The sequence below is a fragment of the Uloborus diversus genome, chromosome 7 (assembly GCF_026930045.1).
Source record: "Uloborus diversus isolate 005 chromosome 7, Udiv.v.3.1, whole genome shotgun sequence".
NCBI lineage: Eukaryota > Metazoa > Arthropoda > Arachnida > Araneae > Uloboridae > Uloborus > Uloborus diversus.
Window position 1 is genome coordinate 18553538 of NC_072737.1, and position 23763 is coordinate 18577300.

Here is a 23763-nt window from a genome sequence, read left to right on the forward strand (position 1 = left end):
ATGTTTTAAAATAGGACATAACATATGAAGCAATTTTTTATGTATAATACCTTTTATATTTGTAAGTTTCTTCTCTTAGCAATGAATTAGCATATTTTTTCTGCAGCTCGTCGAAAAATTCAAGATTTGTGCTCTAAACTGAACTTGAGTCCCCGTTGTGTGGACACAGCCTTTGGGTTTTATAAGGTGGCGTTGTCGAGGCAACTGACCAGAGGACGAAAAAGCACTCATGTTGTCGCTGCTTGCGTGTACATGGTTTGCCGCAAGGAAGAAACCCCTCGTATCTTTTTATAATTTGATTTCATTAGATTGTTCTGCCAATTAAATCGTTGAAGAGTGAAACTGTAAAACTTACATTTATTTAGTGCTGAAGTGATTTTTTATGCTGCTAATTTTATTATTATGAATAATTATGGGTGTAGTCATATGGTACGCATTAATATATATTTTACCATTTATATTTATGTGTAGGCGTACGGTACACAAAGTACACAAAAATGTAAATATTTATTTGATATTGGTGTAATAATCATAATTTATTGTACTTTATAAGGTTCTGATAAGTTTTTTTCTTTTGGTAAATGAGTAGAAATCTTGAGTAAACTTAAATTATTGCAATTTAGATTGTAAGTGCTGCTCGCATGCTTTTTAGTGATCTTGATTTTTAATATTTAGTTGACTATATCACATTATTTTATAATATATGCACTTTATATTTGAAATTTTTGAAGAAACAGAGTCTGTATTGTTTAAGGAACTAAAGTATTTTCTTACCTTGTATCAAATAATTTTTGTCAATCTGAAACAAGAAAAAAAAATAAATAAAAAACCTTTTGAAATAGGAAGTATTAAACTTGAAAAATCTTTCCCATGGAAATTTGTTTGACACAGTTTTCTGGAAAGAGTAGACTTTTAAAATTCCAACTGAGTGCAGTAGAGTCACGAAAATCCCAGGTAAGTAGGACTGAAATCACCTCAGATTACTGAAAACCAGGTTCGAAAGTTTTGAGTCTTGATGGATTTCTGTCTTTTAAAGATGGAACAAGGGACGAGTTGAAAATTAACAAATGCTCAGTAAGTGAATTAAATCTGGGAAGTTGAGAATTTGTTTTTTTTTTTCTTAATTTGTATCTCATGATCATAAGATAAATTGTTACTGGTTGCCATTGATACAAAATTAAATTAGATTATTTCTTAAAAATCCACAATTCTTCAGTGTGTTTAATATTAAAAAATAAAAAAAAAATAGAAATCTGTTTATATATGGCTTTTTCTGAATATTAGTTTCAAAATTTGTAAAATGATCTGTATAATGACAAAGCCTGTGTAACACAAAAGCTCTGGTGCCAATGTGTGTGTTATAACGGTCTTCTACTGTATATTCTTTCTGGTTAACAAAAACACTATTAGATCATGAATATTGTCAAAAAAAAAAGGTCAGTCTTTTTGAAAGTGACATCCACGCATTCTGCTGCAGAAAGGAGCCAATTTGCGATGTCCTGATATAATGTTAGAGATGAATTAGTTTTGTGTATATCTTAACAAGACATTAGATATGTTGTTGGATTTAAGTGATCTACTTCAGGTAAGTACAACTTAGAAGAATTACATGTTATTTAACACATCCAAGCCGATTAAAATGCTTAATTTTTTGTTTTACTTTTTAGGTGAGTGTTTATGAATTGGGGAAAACTTATTTAAAGCTTTCATCTGCTCTGTGCATCAACAGTCCTGCCATTGGTACTGCTCATTTCTCAGATTTTGAAGTTTAATTTAAACTGACATTTTAATGTTTTTTGTTCTACTTTATCAAAAATATTTTTAGCAATATTTGCAAAGTTCAGATCATTTTGCTTTTGTGGTTTACTAGCTTTTGCTTGGTTAATATTGCTACCAAAAAAGGGGGGGGGGGTGACTCAGTCCCTTTCCCCTCCCACTAGTGCTAGTTTGATAGTTCTCCAACTTTAGTCTGCAGTAAACAGCATATGATTTGATAAATGATAGCTAATTTTAAAACTAATAGTCTTATTATTTTCTGATTACTAATAAAATTTCCTTCTGATAAATTAAGTAATGTGTAATTGGTTGTTGTTAGTGGCAATGCCGTTTTTTTCCAAATGTTCAATAGATCATCACATGAAAGAATTTCAGGTTTCAAATTCCCTTCTAAAATTTTCATATTTTACGCATTGCAATTGTTTAAATTTTAAGTTACAGCATAACTAAAAAATGATAAAACTTAATTTGAAGAAATATAGCTCAATGATTACAGAATATGTCATACTTTAGCAATGTTTCACCCTAAAAAGTTTGCCAGTGGTTATTTAAAACCAGTTTTGAACAAATATTTCATGTATTTTTTTCCATTAAAGAAAATGTTACTTTATTGCTTGTAGGATTTAGTTTTGAAATACTAATAGAAAGACCGGTGTTTTGTGATCATTTATGATTAGTTAAATCTTTATAGAAATTAAAGATAATGAAGAAAAAAACTAACTGAAAATACAATATTTTCTGGCATTTAATTTTTTTCTGAATTGTTTCAGACCCAAGTTTGTATATTTTGAGGTTTGCTCATCAGCTGCAGTTTGACAAAAAGACTCACGAAGTGGCGATGACTGCTTCAAGACTTGTTCAGAGAATGAAAAAAGACTGGATGCATACAGGCAGGAGGCCTTCTGGCCTTTGTGGAGCAGGTGTGTTTGTCTTATTTTTCTGATTAAGTTTTTTCTTTCAATTTTATGCTTCAAGATGTAACAGCAAGCTCTTTTTATGTACCTGTCACTTGTTAAAAATCAATAATTTGAATTTTTGATTGTAAAAAATATTCATCGATAAATTTCCAAGACTTCAAATTTATATTACAGTAGAGTCTTGAAAATCCGAGGTAATTGGGGCTCTCTCCACCTCTTATTACTGAAAGCTCAGATTATCCGAAAAATATTTAAATATTTGATTATTAAAATTTTACACTTTTCATAAAACATAGCTACTCTATCTTTTCTTCCTTGTCCAAAAAAGAAAAAAGGAAGTATGGTCTTTACGAAAAATTTATCACTTTTATTTCAACATGAATTTAAATCTTGATTACTCTTAAACAAATTTTGACATTTTTTTTTTCACGATGACTGTAAGTATTTATGTATAAATTTGCAGACAACCATAAAATGCATTTTAAAATTCCCTGTATCCATTTCAATGTGTTTAGTCCTGATGTCTGTATCAACGTATGTGCGTACGGCGCCAAGTTATACCCTTCCTTTTTCGAAAAGAATTGCCCTCTGATATTCCAAAAAAATATTACACATTCTTTATTATGTAAAATCAATTTTAATTTCAAGTTATCTAATGCACTAAGTTCCTCTTTATTGCATGATCCATTTGTAGTTAATGAATATTTCATGCTATTTGGCAATTGTTGTTGATACTGATCTATTTTTATTACTTTAATAAATTTAGTTCAAGAAAGTTTACATGTGCAAAATATTTCGATTTTCAGATTTTAATGTAAAACATTTTTTAGGCACCAAAAATCCAAATTGAAGTATAAATAAATCACCTCAAGTTAAGCGGAACCTCAGACTTTCGAGACTTGGATTTTCGAGACTCTACTGTATTGAAGTTCTCAAAGTTGAATTAAATTGAGATTTTTCTGTAATTTCAACATTAAGTGATGTTTTTAGGCATCTCAAGATACTCACAAATCATTTGTTTAAACAAAAACTTTTATTTATCATATATACACTGCAAATTGAATGTTTAACATATTGCATTTTATGGAGTTATTCCGATGCAGAAATACTAGGAAGATTTCCTAAGGTTTAAGAAATGTGATTTCTAGGAATTCTTTAAATTTAAATTTTAGAAAGTATTGAATAAAAAAAATGATTTTTAAATTTTTCCTAGCATAAATTTTTAAAATTATAAGTTTTTCTGTGTCCAAAGTTTTTTTTTAAATATAAAATCATGTGGTAATTAACTTGATAGTAGTTTCAAAAATTCCACCACCATTTCCCTAAAGTTTTAAATTCTTTTTTGTATATTAAATTATTTACAATAAAAATACATTTTTGCTTCTAAACATCAGTAAGAAAATATTTTTCTTGTGTTTTGGCTGAAAATTTCTTGAATTTTAAGCACATAACAATTTCTGAAATTGCCTCTTTTAGATTGAAAAGTTTCAATTTACTTACAAATACAAATACAAAAGTGACGACCAGCAACAGGCTCTGGGCCCAGCTAGACTGGTCCTAGTCAATTTACAATCCCCAGTGAAGATCAATGGCCCTCTTAAAACTGTCTACTCCCTTGCTCATTACCACCTCTTCCGGTAAGCTGTTCCAAGGTTCCACCAGACCCCGAAGAGTTCCTATTTTTCCTACTTTTTCCTACTTTTCAGATCTCTCTCCTTATTTTCCTACTTTTTCCTTTTTTTTTCCTACTTTTTCTTTCTTTAGTATAGAACTTTTAATTGTGCATTGATTCTTATTTTTACAATGCCGCACCGATAATTTTCTGCATGTTTCAATTTTGAAAAGCAAAAGAAGCAAACAGATCCTGAGCTTTTCATTGACTGACTACATTAATTTCTGGAAAGAACAAGAACACTGCGGCGTTTGCGTGTTTAAAAGTTAATTTTTCGTAAGTAACTTTTTTGCCGTTGCGGCGTTTACGATCGACTTTTCTTTTTATCGCCCCGACTTCAGCCTACTGTTTTAATGAAACTAAAAAAAAAAAGATACTGGCACATTCTGATGCAATTATATATTATTTACCCGTCAATTACAAGCTTTAGTTAAAGCAAACGGCCGACTGTTCAAAAAAGTTCGGGAAAAGCCGAATTTCCTAATTCGCAAGTTGTTTGTATGATTACAAGTGAAATGGAGCTCCATTTAAACAAAAAGGCAAAAACTGAACATAAGGAAGCAAAAAATGAAAAACTTGTACACTGTACATATTTTATTAATGTTACTGCAAAATAAAATCGACAGACAACAGAAATTCGCAAAAACGGACCACTTCAAAAATAATCGCGGAAACTAACTTTTTTCGTACATAAATGTGATTATTGTTCATTCTAAATCGTAAACATGATTATAAAATTTATTAAATTTCATTTTCTTTCCTTGCAAAAAGTGTATTTGAAAAAAAAAAAAAAAAAAAAAAGCGGCAAAACCTGGATGGGCAAAACGTTTCCGATTTTTGGAGAAAAATCGGAAATTAATTTAAATGGGAGATTCCGTTTTTATTTCTTCATATTTTTAAAAGTTGAGGGATAGAGCCACAAGCGAATATGTATTTTTTCTTTTTAATGGGTATTTTCTACTTTGATATATCATCAATATCGAGGAGTTGCTCATAATTCTTATGAGCTGTGTTTATGGCAATGCGGCATTTCTGAACATTAGCAATTTTTTTCAAAGACTCTTACTCTTTTCGGGGTGCGGCAATTATACCGATGCGGCGCATCTACTGTAAGTTATTGTACTTAGTGCTTCTGATCAAAGGGAGGGGGGGAGAAAGAGATATATGCAGGCATTTGATGCCAGGTGCTCCCCCTCCCCCACTCTCAATTTCGTGAACAATTTCCGAAAGAATATTTTTGTTGTATGGTGAGAATTGAGAGAAACTACATTCCTTCCCTTTTATGCATAGAGAAACATTAGGAACTAATATTTGTCTTTGATAAAAATGTTATGGTTGCCATGCATGGTGACAAAAATTTTTGAACAAGAGGGAGGTAAAAATCACCAAACCATTAAAACAATATTCGTTTTTATTGCTTGATTAAAATTAAAACTGGCCGTTACATTGATCCCCCCCCCCCCGCCCCCGGAGGTGGCTAGCGAAGGATGTATACTAAATGCAAATTTTATCTGAAAACAACAAAAAATGCTTAAACTTGTATAATTAAGCATTAATTTTCCAAAGCCGGGGGCGGGGGGGAGAAATTGACGCCACTGACCCCCATAAATGACGTGCTTTAAACAAAAATGTATGTTGAATGCTAAAAATACAGAACATAGTACAGTCGACTCCTGCTACAACGCGATACGACTTACGCGAAATGGCTATAACGCGATTATTTCACCAGTAAATAGTATTTGACCTAACGGGAATTCCTCCCCCGCAACACGAAAATTTTTAGAAGGGAATCACGGTGTGAAAGTGTCAGCTTTGTTATTGGCTACTAGAATATTAATGGACCTTCATCCCTTTAGCATCACTGGCAGCAGAAGTTCCCACACCGTACTAGTCTGAACATAGCTGTGTTTGTATGTACAACTTACTACTCATTTACCATATTTTTTTTTCCATTCTAAATGCGAAAGTTGATGAAATATGACATCGAAGAGCACAGTTCCATCTAAAGTTTATGAAAAGAGAAAGTTTCTGACAATTAAAGAAATGCTTTAGTTTCTCGATGTGCTTGAACAAGTAGGAAGTGGAGCGAAGGTAGCACGACAATTAGGTGCGAGTGAATCTCTCATACGTACAATTAAAAGTAAAAAAAAAAAGAAAATCCGTGAAAGTTCGCCGCAGGGGCGTGCACAGGGTTGGAGGACACCTGTTGGCCTGGCTCCGAGCCTAAAGTTAGTACGAGATTTTTAGAATGAGGGGAAATATGTGTAGAGATGTAAGGGTAAACAAACAATATGAAGGGGGGCAGTAAAAGTCATTTGTGACGGGCCCCAAAATTTTTGTGCACACCCCCTGGTTCGCCTAATAGTGTCTAAGAAAAATGCAAAAATTATGAAAATGGAAGCTCCTCTTGTATTAAGAATGAAAGAAACCAAGAGGAGGGGTGGAAGTGTTATAAAAGAGCTTGCGAATCAACTAAATTTAAAAATGTATTAGAATAATGATTTTATTACGGAGTATAAATCATCAACATCTTCATTTTTTAAAGTTACAAGTATCATTACTGGATCTACTGCACAGTATTATTTATAATACATCATTTTATTATTGCAATACATACAGTATGTACCGTACTGGTTTATTTTATGTCACGTTGATCACTGATTTCGTGCACCTTGACAGTATTTTATGTTGATTAAAACAGCTTTTTTAAAAGTACAAATAAAAATTCAGTTCTTTATGTAAGAAACGATAATGTGTAGTTAAGGTATGGTTTAAAACAGTTTGAGGTGGTGTTAACAAGTGTCTAAAAAAACTAGGTATGTTATAAAAAATTTTACACTTGCGCAACTTATACAACTCGAAATTTCGACTTACGCGAGAGGTCTTGGAACACATCCCTCGCGTAAGTCGGGATTCGGCTGTACAAACCCTTTAGTTTACTTATTTCGTTATTTATTTAGTTTAATTATTTTATTATAAATTTTATGTCCCATATTTAAGAAAAAATTTATTTTAGTTCTGCATTTTCAGTTTTTTTTCCTTTTTCTCAAATTTAAACATCTGTCTCTGTTTATGCAAAAATGCATGTCAGCTGCTGATTATTTTCAACTAAAACTAATTTAATATTTGCTTTGCTTTTGCATTATAGTTTATGACAACATGAGCTGAAAGTGTTAGAGTATTTTCAAATGATAAATAGATGCTCTCGAATGTTTTCGTCTTTGACAAAACAAATCTTTAACAGAAATGGTTTTATTGCACCAAAATAGGAGTTTTTGAGTTTTTTTTTATTATTATTAGTTTTTTTTTTCACACTTAACAATTTTATTACTGTATTGTTGAAAGGTGTTTGTTTGTATTTTATTTTCTTATTTTTGTAATTAATATCTTTGTTTCCACCAGTTTATTTTTCATACTAATGATTGTCAGTCGTCTTGACGTGTGTGTAGTCTTATCTCTTCCTATTTTTTCCTACTTTTTAAGTGATTTCTTCCTACTTTTCCTACTTTTTTAATTTTTGATTCCTTATTTCCTACTTTTTCTCCTCAAAAAACCACTTCGGGGTCTGTTCCACTACCCTGCTAAAATAATAATTTTTCCTAATATCCATGTTAGCCTGAGATTTAAATAGCTTAAAACAATGACCCCTTGTCCTGTTTTCAGTGCTAAACTTCAGCCCCGTAATATCTTTCATTTTAATAAATTTAAACAGCTGAATCATGTCCCCTCTTTCTCTTCTTTGCTCAAGACTGTACATTTTAAGCCTTCTAAGCCTGGAATCATAATCTAAGTGAGAAAGTCCACTTATACAAATACAAATACAAATACAAAAGTGACAACCAGCAACAGGCTGCTTTTGTTTTGTACTTACTTTCATTTTGTACTCAAGTTGAGAAAGAAAGTTTATTCAATAAATAGCAGAAATAATATGAATAAAGTTCAGAAATAAAGTAAAATAAAAAATGGTATTTTTAAAAAAAAGTAAATATTAAAATGTTGATTATTAAAACAAATCTTTTTATTGTTTCATTTAACCTGTACAGTCGTCCCTCGCTACTTCGCGCTTCGACTTTCGCTGTTTCACTACATCGCGGTTTTTTCTTTTTCTTTCTTTTTTTTTTTCAATTATAGCAATGAGCCTTTTTATGTTCTCGTGTAAACTTTTTCTTGTAAGAGAATTACAAATTATGTCTTTTAAGTAAGGTAAGTTCTTCTTAAGGACTGTAGTTGTACTAGTTGAGGGAGTGGAGGTTTAAAATCGCCGAAGAAAGTTTATCTCAATTTAACTTTAAACGCTAACTGCAAAGTATAAATCACTGTATTATTACTAGGGGATAAATACATCTCTAATGGTGTTCAACAACGTACTAGCTTTTTAAGCTGTATGCGTAATACCTTTGATGAGGATAAATGTAGAAGAAGAAAGGAGGCACATACGGTCGCACTAACTGGAAATTAATTCATCATTGAACAAGTTGAAGTTGAGCTGTTTTCATAGGTTAGTAGTAGTGTGTAAGAACTTCATGTGTGTATGTGTGTACTTAATTTCCCAATGATTTAATGTGATATCGATTCCGTCTAATATATCTCGTTTTCTCATATTTTGTGCAATATATTAATACAAATGGTATTGTTAATGTTGGATATGTGTGCTGTTTCATGTCTAGGGGGCTCTAACTATGTTAAAAACCTATTTAAATTGTCGTCAGTAAGTTTTATGCCCTCTAATTAGTAGAATATTCGGTTTATAAATACAGAATCCTACTTCGCGGAAATTCAGCTATCGCGGTGAAGTCTGGAACGAATTAACCGCGATAAACGAGGGTCAACTGTTTCTTGAATTTCATGATAATTTAATCTAGAGTGTATGAAATTAGTCCTCAATTTTCATTGTTCTGCTTAACTTTTACACTTTTAGGTCCAAGTGATGAATGGTTAAGAGAAGGCTTTTTGTTTTTGTAACTTGCATAAAAAGTTAAATATATTCAATCACCATGCTATTATTTCAGTTATGAATTCTTATTTATTTCCCCTTATTTATTTATTCATTTTTTGTTTCGATTCTATTCCCTGTGGTGAACAGTGGCGTAGCCAGGATTTCATTTCGGATGAGGTCCAATCAGTGGCGTAGCGAGAAAGTTATTTGGAGGGGGGGTTGCTAAAGAAATTGGACAAATTGATATGGAGATCTTCTTAAAATAAGCAAAATAGATTTTGGAGATGAAAATTTTATTGAACTGTTATTAATGACTAGTAATAATTTTGAATGCATTTGAATTTAAAACAAGCAACACAATTTAATGCAAAATAAGATTAGTCTGGAATTAGTGCACAAGGTAACTGCCAGCTTGTGTAGTTAAAGTTTTGTTTTAGAGACATGATAGTTTCTATTGAATTGAAAATCTGCCTTTTAAAATTTCTTACGATTCTGTGTATTGCTTGTGACTTTTTGTTATTTAAATGAGTACATGAACTGAAGATTTCAAGTCTTTTTCATTTTTTTTTTAAAATTTATGCAAAGGATTTATCCAATTCTTATGTTTAAATAGATATTTACATCTTACAGCTTTGCTTGTTGCTGCACGGTTACACAATTTCAACAGGACTGTAGAAGATGTAATCAAAGTGGTGAAAGTATGCCAAGCAACTGTTAGGAAAAGGTATGTTTCTTGAATCAGAATTTGTTAAGATTGGATTTTTTTTACTTACGAAATTTTCTTTTGAACTATGCTATTATGCTTCCCAAAAAAAGAAAAACTGTTATTATATGAGAAAGGATTGTTAAATAATTCTATTTTTTTCATATAAAATATGGCTGATACAAACTGCCTCTCTGATTAGTACAATATTTTTGAAATGAAAAAAAGGAATGCAAATGCTTCAAAATAAATTGTAAATTAAGGATTTTATGTGTTAAATAACTGATACATTTTCAGTGTTGTTTATAAAAATTAGAGTACATTATTTAAAAAAGAAGTTCTCCAGTCTATGTAGCAGCTTTTACCTTTTAAATGTTGATTTTTGGAGTGAAGAATTATAAGGTTTGAGTTGTATGATTTTAATTTTGGCAAAAAGTTTGTTTTTTGTAGTAAGGTGGAGGAATCATAAAACATTTCCTATAAAAGGTAATCAGGTGTATTAACAAAAATTTTAACAGTGCACTGTCTGAGTTAGTTATTCACTACTTTTACTGTCTGTTCACTTTTTTTTTCATGGACGTAGTAAAAAAATATATTTATCTTTTGTCAGCAATGCATACATTTATGAGCATAAATGTTCATTTCTGACTTGAATTTTTATACTTGTAAGGGAAGAAATATTATCCTCCGTACATTTTTGAACTTTATTACAGTTTATTGTAGTAAAAAGATATATCTGATGTACAAATAAATTTTAAAAGATTTTCAAGAGGTGGCGTCACGGGTATTAAATCGAAATGGACAATGTTGCCACTAACTTTATTTTATAACCTCATCGTTAGGCTTTCATTTTCAGTATGTGACTTTTCGCTGAAGTGGAAACAACATAGTTTTCGTGTGCTCTGAATATGTCAACTTTAATGCCAACAAAACCCAATTTGCAGGAAAGTTCAATTTTCTGCTTCCATTTGAACAAAAGTGCGACTGAAGGCAATCGAATGCTGCAAGAAGCTTATGGGGAACATGCTTCATCGATTTCCACATGTGAGTTTTGGTATAGACATTTTGGAAGTGATTTTGATATCAATGACAAAGAGCACGATGGACAGCCACAAAAGTTTGAAGATGCCGAATTGGAGGCTAAATTGGACAAAGACTGGTGCCAAACAACTTTATGGAACTAAATTGATGCGTTTGAGCCGAGCGCTGTGGGAAAATCGGCTTCAATATAAGGATAGACATGACAAGGTAATTTGCAACATGATAACGCTCGGCCACATGTTGCGCCGCCGGTCAAAAAATACCTCGATACCCTGAAATGAGCAATCCTACCCCACCCGCTGTATAGCCCAGACATTGCCCCTTCCGACTACTATTTGTTTTCGTCCAAGACACATGCTTTTGAGGATCAGCACTTCTGCTCTTTTGAATTAGTGCAAAATTGGATCGATTCGTGGATTGCATCAAAAGACGCATCGTTTTTTCGAGTACGCATCCGAAAATTGCTAGAAAGATCGGAAAAGGTAGTGACTAACGAAGGACAATGATTTGAAAACTGAACATGAAACCATTTTTTCACAATAAAGTGTCAAACTTGAAAAAAAAATCTTCTAAAACTTATTTGTATACCAGATACCTTAATGAAATATATATATATATATTTTTTTTTGCAATTGTAAACCAATTTTTAACAGGAGGAGCTTGCTAAATTATTATTATTATTTTTTTTTTTCAAATTCTGAAAAAAAGTTGAATTTCTACTTTTTGAAAAATTTTTTCAATATCTAGAGTTGTTACTGATCAATATAGATGTAATATTTTGTATGTTTCTGAAGTAAGTACTTGGATGTGGAGTAAATTGTGAAAAAACCCACTTCACCGAGATAATGGGTTTTTCAAGTGGGACCACCCAAAAAAACCCGCCCGTTTACCGAACCCTGTTTTGAACCAATTAATATTCCATTTGTATTTAAAAAAAAATAAAGAAAACAAATATTGTGGGGGATAGTGTCTGTCTGCATTAATGGCACAACTTCAGCACTATCTGTGCCATGACCCCCATTGTGGAATCGCTTAAATGGTAAACGAACACTTTAAATGTTCTTTATCTTGTGAAAATAAAATCTGTTTTTTTTCCAGCCTTCAATGTGCTAATTTTTAAAATATTTTGTTTAGACTCACTGAGTTCAGTGAAACTCCATCAAGTCGCTTAACTCTCGACGAATTTATGACCATTGATTTAGAAGAGGAACAAGATCCACCTGCATTTAAAAATGCAAGAAAGAAACTGCATGAGGTATTCTATTATTTCCCTAAATTGTAATTTTTCGAAATGTCACTTCACTTTGTATTACTACACTGTGTATTGGTAGCAAGGGTGCCCTCCTCCCAAGTTCAATGGCGCAAATCCCCCCCCCCCCCAATTTTCTCAACTCTCTTTTCCTTTTTAATTTTTTAGCTTTCTTTTTTAATTAAATTTTTTAAAAATATTTTTTATTTATTTATTTATTTTTAATTATTATTATTTTATTAGAAAAGTTCTGTGCCACGCCAATGACATACCACATACACAAACACACACACAAACTAAATAAATAAATGAAATAAAATATAAACAGGATAAAATAAATGATTTAAATTAAAAATAAATTGATAAATAAATTAAAATAAATAAATGAAAATTCTCCCGAAAAATTTTAATAGCACCAACTTGCGCCATAATCCCCCCCCCCTGTGGACACCCCTGATTTGTAGTGCAATCATTCCTCTCGTTATGCAGCGACACATGCATCAAGTCTCTAATACTATTTCATAGATTCAATATTATTTTAATGTCCATTAGAATGTCTGAGCATAACTGTTCATTCCTATAGAATGTACAAAGCTGAATTTCAACTGTTCCCTAGAAAATACTCAAAAACGAATACTTGCAGATTTTGTGCTTCCAAAAGTTAAGTATTTACATTGAAAGGAGTTATTAGATGATAAAAAGTTTAAAGAAACAATAAGAACCACATGTGAACATACAGGATATTTTGAACACGAAGAACTATACTACCATGGGCAGGTAAACGGCAGTATCTGCAGAAATAATTTTTCGATATATTTGAAGAAACTCGTTAAGGATTGAAAGGGAAATGTTGGAATGAGATTTTTTTTTTTTTTGTGCTTTTTTTTCAACGGAAACCAGATAAGCATGCTTGTACAATAAAGCTTTTGTCCAATTAAAAGTAGTTTCTGCACTTCTTATCAAAATTGAGTTCCGGTCACCTCAGGGACGTAGCTAAGGGGGGGTTTGGGGACAACCCCCCCCCCGAAACGTTAGTCTCAAAAAAAAAGAGAAAAAGAAGAGAGAAGAGAAAGAAAAAAAAATCAAAACGACTTTTTTTTTCTGAGTAACAAATATCAAAAATTCACTTCGCTCTCCCCCCCCCAATGCCATTGAAAATCTGCTCCATGAGTGACCCTCAAGTATAAACACGCCTCCCTCTGATGCGACAATTTGAAAATTGAGTGAAATTTGACACTTTGCTTTAGAAATGAGATTGATTTGTTAAATCCACGTATATGCAGCCTTTCTTTGTCCTAGATTCTGCAAATTGTTAAATATGTTTAATTTTATGAGCCGCGCAGTGGGAATATTGCGTACAGTCGAATCTGTATATTTCGAATTTCACATTAAAGAAAAAAATCGAGATAAAGAGGTTTTGAGATACGGGGGGCTTTAAAAAACTTTTTATAGAAATTTGAAATATGATGGTGAAAATTTGAAATCGATACTGAAGACAATATGGGCTCTTGATTAAAACTCCTCTTTATTAGTTTTGTTAGGTATTTATTCTATTACTACATTATTAAGTGCTTTATTGCGAGTTTAAGGAATCATTTTGACAGCAAAAGAAACTTTAAGCATATCTTTTTCAAGAAAAAGTCTTTTATTCCTTTTTGGTCCCTGATTTTTTTTTTTTTTTTGGATTCATTATTTATCCTCTTGAGGTTAGCAATTGCTGCAAATCTAACTTGGCCAGTATTCTACGGTTTTCCTTTTTTCATCACTTGAAAAAAGCTTATACTTTCTTTTCACTCCAATCATTTCGGTTTTCTAAGGAACCATAATTTTAAGAAAGAGAGCAACCAAAGAACAGTACTAATACAGATAACAGAGCGAAATGGCTTTTAATTTGAATGACCATGAACTTGGAAATGTTCATTTTACATGTCAAACCTGTGAATTTCACCCCTTTACTTTTCTTCCAAGAAAGTGCGCAAAACGACTGTCATTTGGTTAATCTTCCTGGAAAGCCTATTCGTGGAACGCATTTCTCCCTTTTTTCCACTGCCTCCTCAGCTCTTGAAGACAATTCCTCTGTTTCTGAGTTGAAGAAAATGTTTTTGTTTGCTGCTTTAAAGATCATTGGGCTTCGAATTCAAAAATGATAGCAAAACCGGAATTCGAGACGATAGAGGTTTTTGTTGGTCTGGCCTTGTGTGTGTCCTAGGTCATGGTCAAAACGACCTTTGCTAACCAGAGTATCCATTGCAGTCACATTGGTTTTTCAGCCAATATTTACTGCGTATTCTTTTGGAAAGGTACAGTCTGTTTAAAATAGTACATTCTAAGTGAAAGTTGTTGCATAATGAAGCGAGCAAAACCGATAACAAGCTTTTTTAACCCAAAGAAAAAAATTAAAATGACGAAAAGGATTGCTCTAAAAGTTAACGTCGTCTGAAGAAAACGAAGTACAGTCTGCAAAGCAGCATTAGTCCCATCGGACCCTTCTGAAGGTAATTTTATTTTAATTCAGAAAAAAAACTGCATAGCATTACATGAATAAAATGTTTAAAAACGAAATGAATCTAGATTATTTCTATTAGCTTGGTTCGCATTAAAAAGTAGAAATAAAAAAGATTTCTGTTTATATACTCGAAAATTGTTGTTGCTCTCTCTAATAGATATTTATGTAAATTCTAAAGCAGCTAATAAAATTAAAAATAGAGACTCGAGAGAACAGATGGTATGCATTTGAGCGAATAACTTTCTACGGCCTATATTTCTTCCCTAACTTTTTTTTATTCAAGTTTTATTAATTGCTTTAGAATTAGCATAAATGTAAATACATAAAAAGCAGCATATAAATATAACGATATGAAAAGCAATTACATTTTTTGCGGGTCATAATTCAAGAAGTCTTTTTTAATTTTATTTCATACTTTTAGTGCAAACCAAGTTAGTAAAAAAAGTCTTTATAGTCTTACCGCCGATGAGATTGAAAGTCAAACATCCAGTTTACGGCGGAAATGAAAGTATCTTTTAGCTTTCACGGATGGCAACTTTTGTAGATGTGTGTTAGCCTCTAAATTAAGCAGTCACACTGAAATGAACGGAACACGCTCATCAGATATTTGACTTCCCCCTGATTTGGATAGACTGGTTTTGACAAGAAAGTTGCAAGAAAATTTCACTTTAAATTAAATGGAGGGAAAAGAAAAAAAAGTGGAATTTTCTATAACATTTAAAAAAAAATTAAAAAAAAATTTCTTTGCTTTTGTTTGACACAAGTATCGGAATTGGGGCACCCCATTCCAAAGTATGCAAGATTCACCTCCCTCTTATTTTTTTTAATACTAAAAAAAATTACACACACACACACATACATAAATGAAGTAACCCCCCCTCTCCCCGAAAGTCGGGGTCTAGCTACGCCTCTGGGTCACCTGGTGGTTCTTTGCCACATATTTCAAATGTGCCACAAGGATCATTTGTCAGTGGGAAATACCTTCCAAAAAAAAAATCCGAGTCAAATGCATGGAGACACACAACTTTAAACAGCAATCATTCATTTTGAACTCGGCTGCAGATTTGACTTTTTGGCTTAGCGCAGCAGTATATAAGAGAATGGTTTCTAGCTATCAAGCATATAAAATCTGAGAATTCTGCTATTGTATTTTTATGATTTCCCATGAACAGGATGCTCCCCCTCAGTTTAGTAAGTGTATCTGATTTAATAATGCTGGCAGATGAGCTGAAAGACACTAGTGGATGATGCATGGTGTTAGCTTGATTTATGACTTTGTTTGCTATGTTTAAATTTTGCAACCTTTTCTTTGTAAGTATTTTGAGTTAACCCATTTAACAGAATGCACGATTTAAACGTATTTTAGTTGGAAGATGAGAGCAAGTTGAAGGAAATAAAACAACAGGTAGAAGAGATTCAAAAAGTGATAGAACAGGCAATATCCGTTTCACAACCAAAGGGTAGATATTCCAAATTGGCGAAATTGAGTGGCTTGGATAAATCTAATGGTAAGTATATTACTTTTGTGATGCATTTGTAATTTCGTGTAGAAATAAATGCGATGATGTTGCTAATTCCGACTGTCCCTTTCCACTTAGACCAAAACACTCCCAGGCAGGAAGTTCCCATGAGTCCGTCTTGCAACGTGGACTTGCTGGTGGCCAGCAATACCGCAGACTCCATCAGAGAGGTCGTGGATCCAGAGGTCGAATCCAATTCCGGCGAGAATTCGGAGTTGGCGCCCATCCTGATGAGGGAGAGTGAATCCATAGGAGAAGGCATCCTCTGTCCATCGTCCAATGTCCCAGAAAAGGGCCCCGAACCCACCGCTGAAAGCATCGGCCTGAAGGAGAGCATCGAAGAGTGCATGAGGATACCAGAGAAGTCAAGTGAGTGTTTGTTCAGTTGTTTAATTTTCTGTTCACTGGCGGTGATATGAGGCCCCCAGGAGATGACTAATTTCATGGTTTTGCTTTCAAAATACTTTTTTGAAAGTGCATTTTCTCCCTCCCCTTATGGGGCCGCTTGGGGCGCCCCGATGGGAGGTCACAGTAACCTCCCAAGTATGTCCTTATTCAGCAAATTCCGTTCGGCAAAATTATTATCATTCGACAAAATTTTGGGGTTGTTCCTTTTGGCAAATTAAGAATTTCTGCCCTCCCAAAAATTTAAGTTTGGGGCACCCCTGTATGGCACAACCTTTCCATTTAAAGACATAGTGCGATGAAAGCACCTAATTTTTGGTTGTGAGGTTTTCTGAGAGGGTTTGCTATCTTTGCACTTGTGTGCTCCCAGTTTTTACCATAATATTGTATCGGTACTGGAACCTATACCATCGCCCTTAAGTCATTTTATTTTTGTTTTTTTATATTGGAAAATACTTTTATCAAATGTTTAAATTATATGGACTATTTCCTTGTTAACGAGTGCACTAAAACTAGTGGCCTGGACGAAAAATGAACTGCTGGAAGTTTAAATATCGGTCATAATGGTTGAAATAGTCACATAAAAAATTTACAAGGTATTGTAGGGAAAACATAGTTAAAACAGTCATATAAATAATATACAATGCAAACAAAAGTGTTTTGTATAAACAATATTTTATAAATAACTTTTGTATTCAAATCTTAACAAGATCGAGATGAATTTATATACCATTCTCTTTTTTTTTCTTTTACAGGTGATGTACCTGATGATACCCTAGATTTAACTGGCTTAGATGATGATGAATTAGATAATGTAAGTTTTATTGCATCTAAAAGAATGAAGTTAAAATTAAATTAATTTCATGAAAAAAAAATATTTTAAAAACTCTGTCATTTTTTCTTATTTTATCTACATGTAATAAGGCTCTTAAAAATCAACATTTTATGTTAAAATTATTTATGAAAAGCATTATTAAACAGTTAAGCAATTTAAAACTTTTTTTTAAATCTAAAAATAAAATAAGATGGCAGCATTTGAAAAAAGTTGAAGCCTTGATGTCAGAAAATAAGGGACTTGGTTTTTTAGAATGTTTCGGAACTAAATATTCATCAATACATAAAATTGTAAAGAAAATAAAGAGTTTTCTAAAATGCTGTATATTTAGGATATTTTTGTACATAGCTTTAGTTGAGTACTAGCATTCTAAACAATGACTAAATATTTCTTCTAATGAACTCTAGGTCAATGGGTCTGTAGTAGTCGGATTTTTTTCCTTTATAAACTCATTTTAATCATCTTTTTTAGCATGCATAGCATACAAAGTGTAAGCAGGAAACTTTTTGGGACAAAAAAGCAAATCTGTTAACTGCCTTGCCTTTATGGAATGTTGGGTTACTTTGATGCAAAAGGCAGTGTGTGTTTTTGATGCATGTCTTTTTTTTTTTTTTTGTTTAATTTCTATTCTTCTCATGGATTACTACTATGTTACCCCCATCAGTTACTACAAAGCACCCCTCCCAAATGGGATCAAAAAACCTTTTAAAATTCCACCCTAAACATTTCAATGGCTCAGTCTCCTTCATAAACCCCTCTCTTAGGCACCCCTGGTACATAAACAGTTTGTAGTTATTAGTTTTTGACCTGCATTTCAATTTTTATTTATTAACGTAAGATGTATGCACTTTTGTATTTCAAAGGGCCTAAAAATGGCATGTAAAAAGATGTAAGTTTCTAAAAAAAGGGTATTTATTACCGATTAAAAAGAATTTACGTAAATTTTTTGTCAGAGCAGGTTTTTTATGAATTGTGCATTCTGATGCATTTGTAAACATGAACCTGAGTATGATTAAGATTTATCCTAATGTGAGAATAAAAATGAAAGCAACATTGTTATATACAAAGTTCAAAATATATTACAACCAAATTTCAGGGAGAAACGCCCCTTTTCAATGCAAAAAAAAAAAAAAAAAACCTTATTGTGGCTATAGTTTGCTTTTTTTTTTTTGTGATCCCTAATTATATGCATGCAAAATGCTTAGCAACTTACGTGTCCCGATTTTGTTACTCACGTTTATAAAAATGATAATTAGTTAGTGAAATACTTAAGTTGTTTAAAGCTTACTGAGATTTTCTTTTTTAAAATTTATTTGTAAAGATGTTAACATTTAAGATAGTTGCCTTTTCTTTAAAATTCCTTTTATTTGGTTTAATGCCTGCATTTAAAGCAACTTTTTAAGGAATCCCTGTCTTCAAATGGTTTTAAAATATCAAATGATATTATTTCCTTCATTCAAAAACAGTAGTTTATGTCTTTTTCAATATTAGTTTGTATTTGAACTTGTTTTGAATGATGAGATAAAAATATTTCGTTAATTTTTTTTAGTATCTCATGGAGCCATATGAGTATGAAAGAAAAGACCAATTTTGGCACAAGTATAATGCTGATTATTTGCAAGAAATGAAAGGTATTTGTGTAACTTATAGTTTTGTTGATTTTGGGAAAAAAAAATCATTTAAAATAAACAAATTATTAAAAATCTCTTATTAAATTTTTAGATATAAAAATTTAATAAGAGAATTTTTATGTCTAAAATTTTCTCTTATTAAATTTTTATAAGAGAATTTGATATTCTCTCATTATTTAAATCTCTTAAAAAATTTATTTTGTTATTAAAAAAAATATATATTGTTTGTATAACGTGATTTCAATTTTGTTTACTTATAGAGAGGGAGGAAAGAAGAGCTAAAGAAGAAGAAGAAAATGCTAACAAACCTGATAAAAAGGTGTTTATTTTCTCAATGCTTTTACAGTTTTTTTACTTAAAATCAAGTTTTTCAAGGTATTGAAACAGCCCCAGCTTTTTAGTCGCAAAAAGGAAAATAAAAATCCCATCCATTGTTCATCCTATTACAGAAAAGGCGTCGCAGCCAGAAAAGGGGGCGAATCCAAGCGAGCACTGCCGGGGAAGCCATTGAAAAAATGCTGCAACAAAAGAAATTATCTTTCAAATTGAATTACGACGTTTTGAGGAACCTCAACCCGGAAATTGGACCCGTGGAGACCACCACCACCGAGGAAGCTGTGGTGGCTGAAAATGTGGTGGAAGAAATAGTCCCACCGTTGAGGAGGAAGGTCAAGGCCAAGCCCAAACCACGCCCCACCGTTCCATCCAACATCAGGAAAGGCATGTCTGATATCATTGGCAATACGAGGTGAGAAGTTGCAGAAAATAATTTTTGAGTATTTTTTTTTTCCCTAGAAAATGTTTATTGGTAGAGAACTTGGGACAATGTTGGTTAATTTGGCATTGTTTCGCGCTTGTGCCCAGGATTTAAAAAAGAGAGGGGTTTAAGCTATTTTTGTCTTCCTAAGTACATTGTCAGAAAAAACCAAACGAAAAAAACCTAACCAAGTGTACTAAAAAATTCATTTCACTTTGTCAACTTTTGTTGAACAGTTTTTTGATTGTTATTTATGTACACACATTTTTCAACTACCCTTTATGTAAATTTTTATTATATCCAACTATACAAGACGGGAGTATATTAAAAATAGAAATTTTATACCAAAGGGGTACATGTATTTTTTTTTTGCTATTTCCTAGAAAAATATTCTTCTGCTATATGTGAAGCAACAAATTCATCTAACACTCCAGGTGTGCCCATCCCCCCTCCCAAGTTCAATGGCACAAATCCCCCCTCCCCAATTTTTCTCAACCCTCTCCATTTTTTATTTTTTAGCTCTCTTTTTTAATTTTATTTATTTTTTTAAAATATTTTTGATTATTTTTTTTTAATTATTATTATTAATATTTTATTAGAAAAGTTCTGTGCTACACCAATGGCATACACACATACTAAATAAATAAATGAAAAAAATATAAACAATAAAATAAAAAAAATAATTTAAATTAAAAATAAATCAAATAATCAATTTAAATAAATCTAATAATAAATTTAAATAAATGAAAAATTAAAAAAATCCCCCAAAAATTTTGATGACTTTGCCATCATTTTCCCCTGTGGGCACCCCTGTAACACCACACATTATAATGAATAGTAATATTTTTCTCATAATGCCTAGCATTTGCCAGACTATTTGGTCATTTTTTCATTATCTAATTTCACAAACAAAACTTTATTTAGCTGAAAACGGGGTGTGAGACATAAAAATCCTACAATTCAGGAAAAGGTTCCAAGATGGGAAAAAATTATGAATACACAGTTAATTAATAAAATTAGTTTAGTTATTCTTTTTTTCAATTAACCCCTAAAACCCTCCCTTTGGTCACGGCCTTGCACCTTTTTCAAATTTTTCAGTTCATTTGACTTCAAAGGAAATAGTTGCTGCCCTCTTGCTTGCAAGGTTACTATAATTAATAATATCAGTGTTCTTTTCATTTTACAAAATGTGTTTGCAGCACAACCTCAGCCGGAAATGTGGTGTTTAAAATAGATTTTCAGATTCCTCCACCTCTCTAGCTTTTTAGCCATTTTAAAGTTCAGAAAATGGCCTATGCAAATATTGACTATTATCTTTTGACTGAGTTATGAATTAAATATGCCCATCTAAATCAATTTTTTTTAAAACTTAGTAAATGTTACTGATCTGCTTTTAAGTTGTATTCAGTCTGAGTAACATAAGAAGGGCATGATTATGTTTTTTTGATGGTCACTATTTGACTGCTTTTTCACTATTCTAATGGTTTCAAAGACCTCCTAGTCCGAAATTTATTGAAATTAGATTGCTTCATTCATTTTTCCAGATTAACAAGATTATCCGATTTATTAACTTATATTTCAATGCCAATGTAGTGTTCGTTATCAGGCAATGAACTTTAACATTTATTTAAATGATGTGTCATAAAAATTGTTGTTAATATGTTGTTTCATTTTGTAGGAAAAAGGAGATGATGGCCGCAATAGCTGAAGAAAATGAGCTTATGGAGGTGAAATTTCTTATTTTTCAGTGTTTCAAAATTAATTTATGAAGTAGATTAAGAAGTGAATGCAAATGAACAGAGAATTGATCCGATATGTTTAAAGTTAGATGATAACATGGGTAGCGACACCTAAAGTAAAAAGTAATAATCAACACTGACACGCATGAATAGCTGTAGAAATCTTCATGTCCAATTGGGTTGATTTCTTGCCGAAACGTCATGCTTTACTAAAATATTATTTTCCCTTTCATATGAAATTGATCTCGACTCATAATTCTATTAGCGTTCTGTTGCTGGAAAGTTTAAGAATCAACCCCTGATATATAGCTAGATACAACAGCAGTTCTTGGAGGTCGAGAAGATAGTCAGCATTCCCTTCAACTGCTGATCTACGTCATAATCTTGATTTTTTTTTTTTTAGTTGCATGCACTTTACTTTAAATATTTACTGAACTTTAATAGTAGTCTATGCACTATTCCAGAACAATATATCCAGTAAATATTTAACCACTTGAAGACAGCAAAAATTTTTAAAAAGAAATAAATAGCCTTGAAGTTTGCACTTGGTTACCGAATAACGTAATTATATTATAACAACTACACACACACACATGTGAACTGAATTGCAGTTTATCTTGTATCTTTAAGCAATCCTGTGTTCCTTACTCATTTCATCTTCTTCAAAACTCTTTTTACATTGATTTAAATGACAAAGTAAAATTTTTAATTTTTTTTAAAGCTGCCTATAATTTAAAATATTGCTCTCTTACAACTTTCCCCCATGGCTACATTTGTCCCTTTCTTTGAGTTGCTTGACCTGACAGTTGGCTTTTTACAGGAATACCAGGGTCCAATACAGGCTGATTTTGCTACCGTTTTTCGGTACCTTCACAAAAATCTTGTTTTGAAATAGGTACTTTCACAAAAATCAAGTAATAAAATCAGTAACTTCACAAAAACATCGAAAATTTCAAAAAAATTCGCATTTTAAAACATAAAATTTGTTTCTTTGTTTAGAACAAAATTTACTCATAAAATAAAATTCTAAGCAGGTTTATATGAACAATCGCTTAAATAGCAACCTTTTTGTGGTATTTTAACTAATTTTTAGCTGTTTCTCATCACCAAAGTGTATTTATGCAAGATTATCGCAATCTTTTAACATGTTTTGGGGAACCGTTTTTCTCATAATTTCGAATATTGTACACAGTACATAGCCCATTAAGCTGGAATTACAATGGTATTTTTGGTACTTCTTAGGCAGTGGCGTACCAAGACAGATGGGGGCCTGGGGCGCTACTCGAAATGGGGGCCTACCTGGTATTAAAACTGAAGTTTCTCAAACTATGTGTACGTACCATATATTACAATAATTATTTTAAGTGGTACATTTTTACATATTTCAGTAGTGTTGGTTTGATTTCGGACACTGTTGTAAATACCACGGCAAAACACATGGTTTTAAGTAAAATTAAGTAAATACTATATTTTTAATAAAATTGTGCTTTGTCAGAAAATATCAAAAACAGAAAAAAGTCCTAAAATTATATTGTATCTTAAAAATTTATTGCATCTGAACATCCAAGTACAGTGAACAGAAACGTTTAGGCATTCCAGATTTAATTAATTTTAGGATAAAAATTGGCTTTTACAGAAAAAAACCCTTTACTATTCCTTTGAGTAAGACACACCAGGGAACTTTTTACCTGATAACATCACCTAATCTCGGAGAAAAATATTTTTAAAACATGCTTACCTAAATAAGGATAAAATTCACACGTTCACAGTCTAAATAAAACTATTGTGCTAGGTCTCACTCACGAAAAAAAAAAAAAAAAAACGCTCTTTATGTTCTTCAGACAAAAAAACTCTGGTGTGACCCTATACTTGCCTGGTGCGTTTGATTGAAGTGGAGAAAACCAGGGCTGCGGAGTCGGAAGGAAAATGGCCGACTCCGACCCCGACTCCGACTCCTGGATTTTGAAACGCCCGACTCCGACTCCGTATTTATTTTATATTTTCAATTTTATTTTTTCAACTCCCTCTCTCCCTTCAGGGGAAGGGGAGAAACCTCTAAAAAGAGATTTAAATATT

General features: G+C 32.0%; 1 protein-coding gene across 1 annotated transcript in view; it reads left to right on the forward strand.

Moving 5' to 3' along the window:
• Positions 1-237: 237 nt before the first annotated feature.
• Positions 238-23763, forward strand: part of LOC129225878 (transcription factor IIIB 90 kDa subunit-like) — a 35657-nt gene continuing 12131 nt past the window's right edge. Inside the window, exons 1-13 of the mRNA XM_054860407.1 lie at positions 238-280; positions 1554-1585; positions 1668-1740; positions 2547-2696; positions 9932-10025; positions 12180-12300; positions 16167-16308; positions 16399-16689; positions 17481-17539; positions 19110-19191; positions 19452-19510; positions 19641-19939; positions 21627-21675. Of these exons, the coding sequence (XP_054716382.1) occupies positions 253-280; positions 1554-1585; positions 1668-1740; positions 2547-2696; positions 9932-10025; positions 12180-12300; positions 16167-16308; positions 16399-16689; positions 17481-17539; positions 19110-19191; positions 19452-19510; positions 19641-19939; positions 21627-21675 (1479 nt within the window). The 5' untranslated portion in view covers positions 238-252. The remainder of the gene's footprint in view (positions 281-1553; positions 1586-1667; positions 1741-2546; positions 2697-9931; positions 10026-12179; positions 12301-16166; positions 16309-16398; positions 16690-17480; positions 17540-19109; positions 19192-19451; positions 19511-19640; positions 19940-21626; positions 21676-23763) is intronic.